Raw genomic sequence first — 13,673 nt, 5'->3', positions numbered from 1 at the left:
AAGGCACCTCATTAACTTTATCTTTGTTTTTTCTATAAAACTGAAAAAAGAGGAGGCTTATAATAGAAAACATGTGTACAAGTATCTAGGGAAAATAGGTTTTTAAACATCAAACTTAAATTTTAATGAAATATCTTTCAATTTAGTAAAAGACTTAGAACAAATCCTAGAGCATAGACCAAGATTGGGTGCTTTGAAACTTCTGATTTTTTAGTGATTTTTAGTCATTTTCTTTCCCTGTAGCTTTGAAAATAGCTTTAACATCAAACCTAATAATTTTAGGGACACCTGGGTGGCTCAGTCGGTAAAGTGTCTGCCTTCGGCTCAGGTCATGATCCCAGGCTTCTGGGATCGAGTCCCACATCAGGCTCTCTGCTTGGCGGGGAGCCTGCTTCTCCTTCTCCCTCTGCCTGCCACTCACCCTGCTTGTGTTCTCTCACTCTCTCTGACAAATAAATAAAATTTTAAAAAAACTAATAATTTTAGGGCTCTTGGTATTCATGGTTTATGATATATTTTGCCTTTATATTAATCCTCTGGTTTAGGCTATGTAAAAAAAGTACATTCGTTACACATAAAGAACTCAAACTTTTTCTATTATTGGTTATCTTTTTTAAACCACAATGCCTTTGTTTGAATCTTCAATCTTATATTTGTAGAACACATGATATGCATATTGGATTTCTCAATCAGTAGTACATTTTTTAAGTCACATATACACAATAGCGTGGGTAGGGAATATTGTCAGTAGAATAATTTTACAAGTCCAAAAGTTTTGTATAGAAATAAATTCTCAGGAAAGGAAAACAAAATAGCTTTCTGCTCCTTACTTTCCTTTTTTGTTTAAGTTCTCTGCATCAAAATACTTACTGGGTCCTTAACAAGTATTACTCAAACTCTCTCTAGCTACCAATTAGTGGGTCTTGTAACCTGAGCCTCTCGTTTAACATGGCAACATAAGAGGATCCTGAACTCACCTCCTCTCATACACACGGAACCTACAGCTGCATATAAAACAGTTCCCTCTGAAAGAAATCTGAAAACTAACTTGATGGACTCCTACACATTGGGTGGATAAAAAACCCACATCAAGGGGCACCTGGCTGGCTCAGTTGGTGGAGCATCTGACTCTTGATCTTGGGGTTGTGAATTCAAGCCCCACATGGAGCATGGAGCCTACTTTAAAAAACAAAACAAAACAAAAATGCACATCAAAATGGGTAGGAGAGACCGAGATAGTATGTCACCATAAAATCCTCCCCAAATGTGCTAACCCACAGTCAGGCGGGAACTCACAACTCTGAGCTGCTTCCTGGAAAGCAAAATGTTTGAACCCCACATCTGGCACCCCATCTTTTAAGACCTGCACCTGAGAGATAGGTCCACAAAACATCTAGCTTGAAAGCCAATGGGGCTTATGTCTACAAGGCTATAACGAATCGAGAAACAGTTCTTAAAGTGCCCGTGTGGATTTACTTTGGCTAACCCCCCAGGTACAGAGGAGAGGCAGCTGACTGAAACGCCTGGTCTTTCCATGAAAGAGACCTATTTGCTTGTGTTAAAAGCTTTGGGCTGAAGGGCAGGTATCTAATGTCACACACACCTAGGACCCAACTGAAATATTCTTCAAAGCTCATGGAGGCTGGAGGGCCCCATCTCCCTCCAGTCCCTCTGCCTGGCTCTCAGCTGCTGGTATCTTTCAGAAGGGAGCTTGTGCACAAATCCGGGGCTCTGGTGTTTATAGCTGCCACCCAGGGAACACCCCTTGATCGCCTGGCACAGGGACCATAACAGAGAAGGAGCTGTTAACTGGCCATGCCCCAGGACACAGCGCACAGGCAGCAGTCTGAAATGCGCCCCCAGTCTTTCTGGAAAGGAGGCCTATTAGCGTATCTGCGTCGCTGAGGCCTGAGGGACAGGCTTCTATCGAAACACACGGCTGGCTGTGGTCCTTTCCAGAGACCTCGGAGAGCCCGCGCTATCTTCCGCTGTTCCCCTGCTGGACTCCACATTGCTAGGAGCTCGTGCACCTGTCTGGTGGCCCGCGGGCCTTACATCTGCGGGTCACACAGGGCTGTAACAAATGGAGAAACAGCTGTCAACTGCTGCCCAGTCCAGGACGTAGCACAGAGGTGGCCGGCTGAAATCATGCCAGTCTTTCTGCGACAGGCCTTTTAGCTTATCTGCAGAGCTGTGGCCTAAGCAACAGGCTTCTAATGAAACACACGTGGGGGAGCCCAGGACAAATCCTCTCCAGAGACTGAGAGACTGACAGGCACCATCTTCGAACTCTCCTTCTACGCTGCCCCAGGTTGTCCGTGTCTCTGGGAAAGGACCTTATGTACACGGCTGACACCCCAGCTTTTGTGGCTACTACCCACAGGACACATCCCCTGATAACCGGCCCTGGAGGTCAGCGGGACGGTAGCAAAGGAACAGTTCTTAACTGACTGTCACCACAGGGCCCAGTGCAGAGGGAGCACACAGAAACGTCCGTTGCCCAGCGTTCCCCCGAAAGAGGTATATTTGCATGCTTTGTAAGCCGGCACCTGAGGGGCTGTGTGCTGACTGGGATCTTCCTCTCCAGGACACTGAGAATTCTTGACACACCCTCAACTCCTGAGAGCCACTGACAACAAAGTAGGCTGCTAGGACAGTCCCAAAGGTTTGAGAGACAACCAAGAGCTAGGGCCGGGTTGAATGGTAAGTTCTATCTACATACACCAGCATGCTGCTTTAGGACTGGGAGAGCTGTTTTATCGAATGCCTAGAAACCAACAAGGTCAAGGAAAATGAAGAAACAAAGGAATATGTTCCAAGTGAAAGAACAAGATAAAGCCTCGGAAAAAGGTCATAGTGAAATGGAATTAGTGATTTACCTGTTCATCAATAGATGAGTGGATAATGAAACAGTGGTACATATGCAATGGGATATTATTCAGCTGTAAAAAAAAGGAGGAAATCTTGCTATTTGTGACAACATGGATGGACGTAGAGGGCATTTTGCTAAGTGCAGTGAGACGGAGCACACAAATAGCATATGATCTCACTTACATGTGGTCTCTTAAAAAAAAAAAAATACACCAACAACTAGATACAGGGAACAGATTAGTGGTTGCCAAGGCAGGTGGCAGGGGTGGGTGAGATGGGTGAAGGAGGTCAAAAAGGTACAAACTTCCAGTTACAAATAAGTCACAGAATGTAACGCACAGCATGGTAATATGGTTAATAATACTGTATTGCATATTTGAAAGTTGCTAAGAGTAGATCTTAAAAGTTTTCATAACAAGAAAAAAATATTTTAACTGTATGGTGATGGATGTTAACTAGATTTATTCATGGCAATAATTTTGCAAATTTACAAATCTCACATTCTGTTGTATACCTAAAATTAATATATTATATGTAAATTATACCTCAATTTTTCTTTAAAAAGGGCAAACAATATGAATACACATTCTTCCAAAGAAGACATGGAAATTGCCAACAGGTGTATGAAAAGATGCTCAACATCACTAAACATCTGGGAAATGCAAATCCAAACCACCAAGAGATATCATCTCACAACTGTTAGAATGGCTATTGTCAAAAAAATATGACAGTAGTTGGCGAGGATCATGAGAAAGGGGAACCCTTGTGCACTATTGGTGGGAATGTAAATTAGTATACCATATGGAAAATAGTATGGAGGTTCCTGAAAAAATTAAAAATAGAGTTAACTTACCCGTCAATTCCATTTATGGGTATTTATCTTAAGGAGAGGATATCACTGTTTTGAAAATATGTCTGCACACCAGTGTTCTTTGCAACATTATTTACAATAAGATACGAAAACAACCTAAATGTCCATCAATGAATAAATGGATAAAGAAAATATGGTACATATATATATATATACCATAAAATGAAAATATGGTGTCTGTGTATATACTATATATATATATATATATTATGGAATATTGTACATATAAATATATAATGGAATATTATATATAGTTGTATAACCCATTATATAGATTCCATCATCTGATGATATATTATCCAGTCATAAAAAAAGAAATCCTGCCATTTGTGACAACATGGATGGACCTTCAAGCATTATGCCAAGTGAAATAAATCAGAGAAAGACAAATACTTTATGATGTCACTTATATGTGGAACCTTAAAAAAATGAACTCATAGATACAGAGAAAAGTTTAGTGGATGCTGGAGATGGGGCGGGGTGGGGGAGGGTGGGGGAAATGGGTGTTAGTTGCATTGAGGGAAGGTGGCCAAAAGGTACAAACTTCCAGTTTGTAGGATGTACTGGATCGCTGAGGATTTAATTTACAGAATGGTGACTATAGTTAATAATACTGTATGACACATTTGAAAGTTGCTAAGGGAATCCATCTGTAAAGTGTTTGTCACACACACACAATATATGTGTAACTGTGTGGTGATGGATGTTAACTAAACTTATTGTGATCATTTTGCAATATGTACGTTTCTCAAATTATGTGTCCATCTAAAGCTAAAACAATGGTCTATGTCGATTATCTTTCCATTTTTTTTAAAGGCCATACGTTACCACTTACCATCCAAATTTTCTTTGTAAACAGAAAATTGCAATAATAAAATTTTTAAATATTTTCAGAAAATATATCTTTAACCAGTGCAATGTAATTAATTCTATATATAATAGCATAATTTGGAGGGAAAAGAGTTAAAAAAAATAGTGTGGGAGGGGAAATTCATAAATGCCTATGAGCTAATTTACGAAGTATATAGAAATCTTTTAGGATATATATTACCCCTTTCCTGACAGGAACATACTCAGTTAGAAATTCAGTATTATAGAATGGCTTTAATCAATTTTAGATTCTCTAGATTATTTCACGTCAAGACATGGAACTATCTTATCTAACTCTTTAGGTTCTATGTTGCAAAGCTGAAGTCTCTCTGATGCGGGTTGGTGGTATACCTGTCTCCTTTAGAATCTAGAGCAATGCTTCGCTAATGTTCATGTGCACACTAATCACCTGGGGTCTTGTTAAAATGCAGATCTGAGTCATTAAGTCTGCTGCAGTGCCTGGTGTTTCAGTCTATCATGAGCGCCCAGCGACGTTGCTGCTCCCCTGGGCTACACTCTGAGTAACCAGAGGGGCTGGCTTTATGGATGTGCTCACATTCTTGAAATTTGAAGAAACACCATAAAGCTTGGAAAAATGTTTCTCCTGTTCAAGATAATTGGACTTTTTAAAGATTTCCTATGAGTTTGTTTTGAAAGAGTGTGGGCTAATCTTTACCTTTACTTGCTGTGTTTAAAAAAGTAAAGATTTCTGTTAGATTCTTTGCCCTGCTTAATGTCCCTCACCTTCCTCCCTGAAACGGAGTGTTGTTGCCTTAGAAACTTCCTTATGAAACTGTCAAGTGTATGCAGTAACTGCTGTATTCCTAGGGGGTAGCTCTGGAAGCAGGGCACTAGGCACGGACCATCCCAAATTGCGGCCAAAACTTGGTACAAAATGGATTTTGATTTAAACTTGTATTTGTGATGACTTGGGAACACAGTTACCCTTCCGTGGCCTCCATCCCAAAGTACAAACATCGTGTAAGTCATCATTTTTCAGGCCATCAAACGTCTCTGAACGATTTGATGAACGTGGCCGCACGCTGAAGGGTTCTGCGAGTTGTCTGTTCCTTAGTCTCAGCTAGGAATAGAATGGGATCCCGGGCGCGTGAGATGGGCCCACCCACACACCTCTTCCTCTTTCCTTCCGGTTTCCTTCCTTACCTCATTCGCTGCCATACTTTCTCATCTGGGGATCATCGGCTCTTGCCTGGTGCTTTGCTGCTGCTTGAGTCGTGTCTGGCTTGGCAAGACTGTGCGGCTCCAGAGAACAGATGCCTTTGCTGGACATCAGTGTGTTCACATGCGGGTGGTGATTTTCGTTTCATAAATGTATGATTCTCTCTACTCTGGTGACATCATCCCTGGAGAAGCGAGAGTTTGCTGAAGTCCATTAGAATTATTTACATACTTTATGTGTTTTATTACCGGTGACTCCATAGTTCTCTTGGTTTTTTTCTGTTAAGAATATTTATCATTTGGTAGAACTTAAACCTATTTTTATAATAATGACTGAGCCAGTAACTTTGTAATTTTTAAGCCGTCAGTGCTTAAATGAAGGTTATGGAGGTTGGGGATTCACTCCATCGAGTGGCCAGATCAGGCAGCGGGGAGCGTAGCGACATGGGGCAAACAACCGAAGGCTCAGATCAACTTGAACGTTTTTCTACTTGGCTCTCCAATTCTTGAGCTTTCAACAAGCTCTTCAAAATATTTTAAACAACCAATAAATAAGAAAGGATTTCTTATGAGATGTCAGGTAATAAGTTTTACAGAACTCTTCCCTCGGCGGGAAAGCAGATGTGCCTCAGGAAGAGACTGTACTCAGTGCATCTGAAAATGTCTGCCTTGTCATAAAATTGACTTCTCAGACAATATTGCATGCTGTGGGTATTCCCTCTAAATTTAAGGTGTGAGAGACAAGGACCCTTTGTCCTCACAGAGAGTTTACATTATTCGCATCAGGCTAAATGGTTTCAGGGGTAAACATTGCACAGGAATTTAAAATCAGTTCAAGTGCAGGGAAGAAAAATGTCCTTTTTCAGAAGTCAAAATACATTTTACTTAATTTTGTAAATGCAATCAACTTCAACTCCTAAGTATTAACTCTGTAAAGGCATTTATTTGTTTTCCATTACCAGAATATTTTTAGCATATGAAAGAAACCAACAAAGTTTAGATTTTGAAAAACTGAATTGCATTGCCTTAGACCCTTTGAGCCTCACTGCCCTCTGTCCTAATGAAATGAATTGGAAGTGTTCCTCCCTTTGTGCCAGAATGTGTGTCTACACAGCCGGGAAGAGAGGAGATATGTATCCCCCTACTTATAATGTGAGGTGCTACCCCACATTACAGTCAGGAGTTTGGGAGCACACTCTACAGAGGCCAATTAGGAAGGGCCATTTCTTGGTCAAAGCAGAGTGGTGTCTTGGGTCCCAGGAGCAAAGGGGAAGACGGAACATACCAACCGAAGTGGCAGTAGGGGCCTCCCCAGTCCTGTGAATCTTCCTGGTCTCTTAGGATTCCTTTGAAGCTAAAGCCAACCAGGAAGGTAGATTTCAGTCTGTCGTGAGCTCCAAGGTGTCTGTAAACATTGGAAGGTCATATAATGGATGGTGAAGGTAATATAAGACATCTGTAATTAGTAATCCAGGGTTAGATGTTCACCATCTTTATTTATTTATTTATATATTTTTTAAATTATTTATTTATTTATTTATTTATTTATTTATTTAAAGATTTTATTTGACAGAGAGAGCACAAGCAGAGGGACAGAGAGGGAGAAGCAGGCTCCCCGCTGAGCGAGGAGCCCGATGTAGGACTCGATCCCAGGACCCTGGGATCATGACCTGGGCCGAAGGCAGCCGCTTAACGGACTGAGCCACCCAGGCGTCCCTATTTATTTATTTTTAGAAGATTTTATTTATTTATTTGAGAGAGAGAGAGAGAGCACATGAGAGGGGGGAGGGTCAGAGGGAGAAGCAGACTCCCTGCTGAGCAGGGAGCCCGATGCGGGACTCAATCCTGGGACTCCAGGATCATGACCTGAGCCAAACGAAGGCAGTCGCTTAACCAACTGAGCCACCCAGGCGCCCTGATTTTCACCATCTTTAAATTGCTTCGTTGTTCTATCAAATAAGTGTTTCCTAAAAGTTAGGTGAATCCTTTTTATCTTTCTCCTCTCTTGGATTCTATTTAAAATTCTATTAGAAGAAAAGGATTCCACCACCACACAAACCAAAGAAGTATTGACTCCAAAAAGTAGAAAAAGATGGCAGTCTCAGAGAATTCACTGATAGTCCTAACTCACAATATAAAATGGCTCCCAGTAGTCCTGGAAATTGCTCGATCACAAGTGTATTTTTGGGACGGTGGTGGCTCACGTGATGGCGTCCCCCAGAGAAAGAAGTACTAGGGTATCCAAAACTGACATGGTTAGCTGTTAGGTTGGGTAGGCATCCCTGAAGGGGTCACTGGGCCACGCGGACTGGTGAACCACTGACTCATCCACGGTGAGTTTTCATCTGTCCGTTCTAGTCATTTTACTAAGGCAGGGACTAGACCTGCGTTTTCCAATTCAATAGTCGATAGTCCCGTGTGGTTACTGAGGACTTCCCAGTGGCTAGTCCTCTGTAAGTTGTCCTGTAAGTGTAAAATACACACCAGACTTTAAGACTTAGTACAAAAAATGTAAAATAACACATATATTGGGTTAAAGTAAAATACATTTAAATTAACTTCGCTAGCTTCTTTTAACTTTTTTTAAATGTGGTTTCTAAAAAATGTAAAGTTACCCATGTGACTCATAGTATATTTCTTTGGAAAGCATCGGGCTAGAATAACTGGTTTTAGAAAGAGGTCTATTGTTACCATAAAACTGTGATGTTACCCTTAGTTATTTAGGAGACTCTCTTAGTGAAAGATGGTTTCTTTGACCGTGAGGGCTAAATGAGGCATTATTGAGCTTGAAGGCTGGTAGAATTGTTACCTTCTCAAAAGTTTCATCTCAGAGCCAGATTTAAAATTTCAGTAATAGGAAAACAAGTGTTTCTCTCCAGTCTTTGCCATTAGCCCTCATTTTAATTTAAATGAAATCTTTACTAAGTACTTTGTATCATACTGCTCTATTCCTTGTTTTGAAGAGAATCAAAAACACAACACAAGGATAGGACAGTTTCTACACAGACTAGCTGAACATATGAGAGAGTCATTTACTTTCTAGATCAGGAACTTTTGCTACTATAAATATATGTTTTTAATTGTACATTTTCTAAATGGGCCTCTGGATTTAATTTCTATACTTAACTGATGTTTTCTGGATAAATTGCCCTTTTGGGAAACAGAGGTTGGAGGTGAATATACCACTTACCTGAATAAATCCATCACTGAGGCAGAACAGATGCACCAAATGGTTTCCACAAACCAGTGCCTCAGTTTATCTTTTGATCCAACGAAAATCTTAAGGTCTATCAAAGTTATTCTCTAGTTCTTGTACTTTCATGAATGCAGCCACTGAGCCATAAGGCTGACATTTTAAGGTGGCTTGAATGTAGTCACCATCCTTTGATGCTGCTTTGCACTGTGGATGAATTTGGGTATGAACCTCTGGCCTGTTTTCCCTTAAATAACACTTGCACTTGTAGGACAACTCGACACAGTATCCCTGGCAGTATTTAGGCGGGGAAATAATTTTTAAAATAAATCTCTGTATTTAGAGAACTATAGTTCAAATTGAATTATTTGTTCTATCAAATAATAGACTCTTTGAGCCTATAGAAAAGAAAGTAAAGAAAGTGATTTTAAATCCTACTTGTTCAAAGATTAATGCCAAGTCTTAAGACTCATTCTTCCGGCAACTCTAAGATGTATTTTATATATTGTGTAGTGTTAAGTGCCTTTACAAATATGTGTATGCTACTTCAGCCCTTAAACATTAAAAACAGGAACCCTGCATATTGGGATTTTTGAACAAGTTTGACTTTCTTAGCTAAGAATATTATTGGAAAATGCTCTAAATGGGATAGAATTCTATATTTTTATTCAATTAGTCAACATATAGTACATCATTAGTTTTTGATGTAGTGTTCAATGATTCATTAGTTGTATATAACACCAAGGGCTCATCACCACATGTGCCCTCCTTAATACCCATCACCCAGTTACCCAATCCCCCCGACTCCCCTCCCTTCTGTAATCCTCAGTTTGTTTCCCGGAGTCCAGAAGTCTCTCATGGTTTGTCTCCCTCTCTGATTTCTTCCCATTTAGTTTTCCCTCCCCTCCCCTGTGGTCCTCCGCTCCATATTTTTTTTTTTTTTAACTATTTGTAGCTTCTTGGTGATTTAAGGAAGCTATAAAGTGTATGGTATTTGTGCTTCACTTTTTAAAACATCGATAAGCAGTCTGCATGAGGGGTTCAGAATCTATTGCAAACTCCTGAACGACATCAGGGAGCCCTCGCTCTCGTAGCAAGAATTCGCCCGCCGGTGCTAGAGTGAACACTGTGGCCTTGCAGTTTCCCTAAGAGGATTCTGCTCTTTGGGAAAATTCGATTCCACTCCGAGTTCTGGCAATGGGTCCTCTTCTCCCCGTACTTGAATAAAGAGAGGTCTTACTTTAGACAATGTCGTGTAAACGGGGTGAGTTTTGCAGGAACGTATCCATCAGATAAGCTCAGGTTGTATCAGAATCTGAGTGTTTAGGGGCATCTCACCTTATGTGCTAACAGCAGAGTAAAAATTAAGCCACATATTTCAGAGAAGGAAACGGTGCCTGCCGTTGCTCGTGCAAAGGGACAGAAAAAACCAACAGCTGAGGTAGCACCGGATGCTCAGCTGGGACAGACTGTGGCCTCCACGTCCTCACCCAGGCAGGGTCTCTTTCGGAGAGGCCCAGGGGGGACGGCCACTCGAACTCCCATGACACTTTTACAAGTTTCGTTTTGCACTTTTCCGTTTAGTAGCGCAAATTAGGCCAAAGAAACATTGCCCGGAGAAGGATATGGTTGGGAATCAAGCGTGGACCATGTTTGTGATGCACTGTAAGTGTTCCTTCCCCCTGGGATCCGGGGAGCCCTTGGGGAAGATGAGCTTGAGCAGAAGCAGGAATTCGGAATTCAGAACGGAGGTGAAGCTGTACCAGCCCCACTGTCGTATACTTTTCGGGGACGTAGCACTTGCTTCGAAGCAAGGGATGGCTGTACTGTTTATTTTTAACCAGCCGAATTGAATATTTGCCAACCAAAGATTGTTAGGCTTTTGAAAATAAATGGACTTGTATAGTAGTTTCTGCTTCAAATTTAGTTTTCTCATTTTAGTAGATTTATATGGGAAATTGATATAAATGTGTAAATATAAATTACGCTCTTTGTCAAACAACTTGTCAATCACCTAACATAAGGGGAAAACAGTTTTCTCTAGGAATGTTTCTGTAATGACATAAAAAAGCATATATATATTTAAAAGTTTGTTAAAACTGTAAGAATGTATTTGCAGTGAAATGAGAAGTCCCATGTATCGGGGTCTGTATTGTTCATTTTTTGAACACCAGACCTTCAAATGTTGTAAAAAATAAAATGTAGATTGGAGAATTTTCACTTGTGATGATGCGTTATTTCGAGCATGCTTTATCTCAGAGGACGTATGCTTGTCCCTCGGGCCCAGCTTCTCTAAGCATTCCACTCCTGCCCCTCACAGCCCAGGGCCTTAGATGTGTCAGGGCTCCTCTCCCAGCCCAGCCCGGGCCTCTCCTGCCCAGAGGTGTTCAGCCACAGTACATGACCTACAGCATGAAGTCCAAATTCCTTCGCGTGCTCCTTGAAGGTTTCCTACAAAGAAGTCCCAACTCTTCTTCCTCAGACTTCTTTTGCTCCATGTACTTCTTCAAATAAGCTGCTGTCCGCCAAGCAGACCATCTGCCCCGAGTGCTCTGCTGAGCTCCTGGTTCACGGCTGCCCGTAGCCCTTCCGGTCCTGCCGGGTCCTGGGCATCTTTCAAGGCTCAGCTCCTACACTCCAACCAGTGAAGCTTTTCCTGATTCCCCAGCTCTCAGAGCCTTTGTGATTACCCAGCCTTGAGTGAACTACCTCATACCACCTCTGTATCCCCGTATGGGTATGGTGAAGTACTTCAAAACCCAAGTCCCAACAATGAAAGTGTAAAATTTGATTGGCGTAACTAATAGGGTTTGCTTTTGTTTATGCAAAAAAAAATTTCTTGGTCTTTTTGCAGATTTGAATTAGATTGTTAAATGTCTGAGATCAGGCCTCCGTGTTCTGAACCATGTTGCACATGGAATCACTTGGGGAGCTTCACTGATGCCTGGGTCCCAACCCCTCTGGGTTTTCTTATGTAATTGATCTGGGATGTGGCCTGGGCATAGGGATTTTTTTTTTTTAAGCTTCCCAAGTGATTCTAATATGTAGTCAAGGTTTAGAACCTCTGCATTAGTGATTCTCAAGCTCCATAGCCTATTTCTATATATAAACTCATAAAGACAGAGGTAAAGGCTTATATATGTACAAAATGCTGTTTTTTTATTTTAGACTGATTTTAGACAGAGAGAGAGAGATTGGGGGGGCAGGGCAGAGGGAGAGGGAGTGAGAATCTCAAGCAGGCTCCCTGCTGAGCGCAGAGTCCCATGCAGGGCTGGATCCCATGACCCTGAGATCATGACCTGAGCTGAAATCAAGAGTCAGATGCCTATCTGACCCAGCCACCCAGGTGCCCCACAAGATGCTATTTTTTAAATTGAGCCTATTACATCAGAATACAGTCTGAGACATAAGATGTTGTTGCCTAATGAAACAAGGCTATTTGTTGTTTGAAAAAACAGAGGCAATCTTTCTGATAACACTGGATGGAAATTAGGTTGTCTATACATGAAACAATTTATTAAATTGTATTTGGCTTTAGCCTGAGACTATAGAATATGTTTTAAATTGGCATAAAATGTACAGGAGAGCTTTTAAGGTAACTACCAAAAAGTCTTCTGTAAGAAAGCTTAAGACAGATAGATACCATGGGCAGGAATCTGAATTTGCATTGTTTCAGAACATTTTAGCTTTAAAGAAAATAGTCAGCTTTGGTATTTGAAAACTTAGTAATTCCTGACAGCTAACATTTTAACCAAGAATGACCTTTCTTACAGATTTTAACATTTGCATATTTCTACTCAAGAGCAGGATTTAATATAGTCTACTGACTCCCAGAAATGATGAAAAGTCGACTACCTGTGCACATTTTTCCTCTGCTTAATTTTGCTTTCGTCATTTCCAATTTCACCCAGAAAAGGTTGCACTGAAGTGGTCAGTCTTTCTACCGCGTAGCACTGCTGCCCTCCTGTGGACTCTCCGGGCATTTGACGTTCCTGAAGTCCTTCCAACTTGGTCATTATTCAGAGGCTCCTGTCCTTGCTGTGATTCCCAGAAGACATTTTAAATTTCATTTTGGATCTAGTATTAACGAGGTCTTTTCTGCTTTCCTTCTGTGAAATCGACATTTTAAAAGGGCTCACCTCTGTCCCTTGTTGCTTAACTATGGGGAAGCAGAATGTTGGGGGCTGTGGTCAGTAAATTTTTCCTTCCCTCTCACTTACGTACCTGAAGGTGCACGAATCGCCGCAAGTATAGGTCACAATGAGAAAGTAACCCACCCCGATTCCTGACTCGCTACCCCAAGAAAACTTGTATATGGGGAGTAGCAGAAGCTGCTTATGTTTACATCATAAACATCTATCTCCCTTACACAGCTTTTTAAAAATGGAATTGTTTTATGTGGCAGTGGCAAGCCTTGTTTCCAACTGTGGAAACCGAGCAAGAGCTCCAGCATTCTGGTGCTTAGGGCTGGTGGCTTCAGGGAGACTCTGGAGACCACCGTCGTTTAGATGGGCACTTAGTTATGGTGTTTGGGAAAATGCCAGTCATCGGATCACCCAGCACCACCCGAAAAGGCTCCTGGGAAAACACCCCTTCAATTTGTATTTGACATGGGACTCAATTCCTTATTGGAGAATTCCTTGGGTAGGACCCCATGGGACCACGCTTCTCCGGCTGTAGTGTGCAGGC

General features: G+C 41.4%; 2 protein-coding genes across 5 annotated transcripts in view; both read left to right on the top strand.

Annotated features, from left to right (window-relative positions):
- Positions 1-4,213, top strand: part of LOC118519159 (membrane cofactor protein-like) — a 31,761-nt gene extending 27,548 nt beyond the window's left edge. The window contains exon 9 of one of the 4 annotated variants that reach the window (XM_078078206.1): positions 3,437-4,213. In XM_078078206.1, the coding sequence (XP_077934332.1) occupies positions 3,437-3,599 (163 nt within the window). In that variant the 3' untranslated portion in view covers positions 3,600-4,213. Of the gene's footprint in view, positions 1-906; positions 1,372-3,436 lie in introns of those variants that run through there. The other 3 variants (XM_078078204.1, XM_078078207.1, XM_078078205.1) reach the window with 3 other exon arrangements.
- LOC118544230 (complement receptor type 1-like) overlaps positions 1-13,673 on the top strand; it is a 129,793-nt gene that overhangs the window by 100,407 nt on the left and 15,713 nt on the right. The window lies entirely within an intron of this gene.

The sequence above is a fragment of the Halichoerus grypus genome, chromosome 7 (genome assembly GCF_964656455.1).
Source record: "Halichoerus grypus chromosome 7, mHalGry1.hap1.1, whole genome shotgun sequence".
Lineage (NCBI taxonomy): Eukaryota > Metazoa > Chordata > Mammalia > Carnivora > Phocidae > Halichoerus > Halichoerus grypus.
Note: the sequence above shows the minus strand (reverse complement) of the source record. Positions and strands in the feature narration are given on the sequence as shown.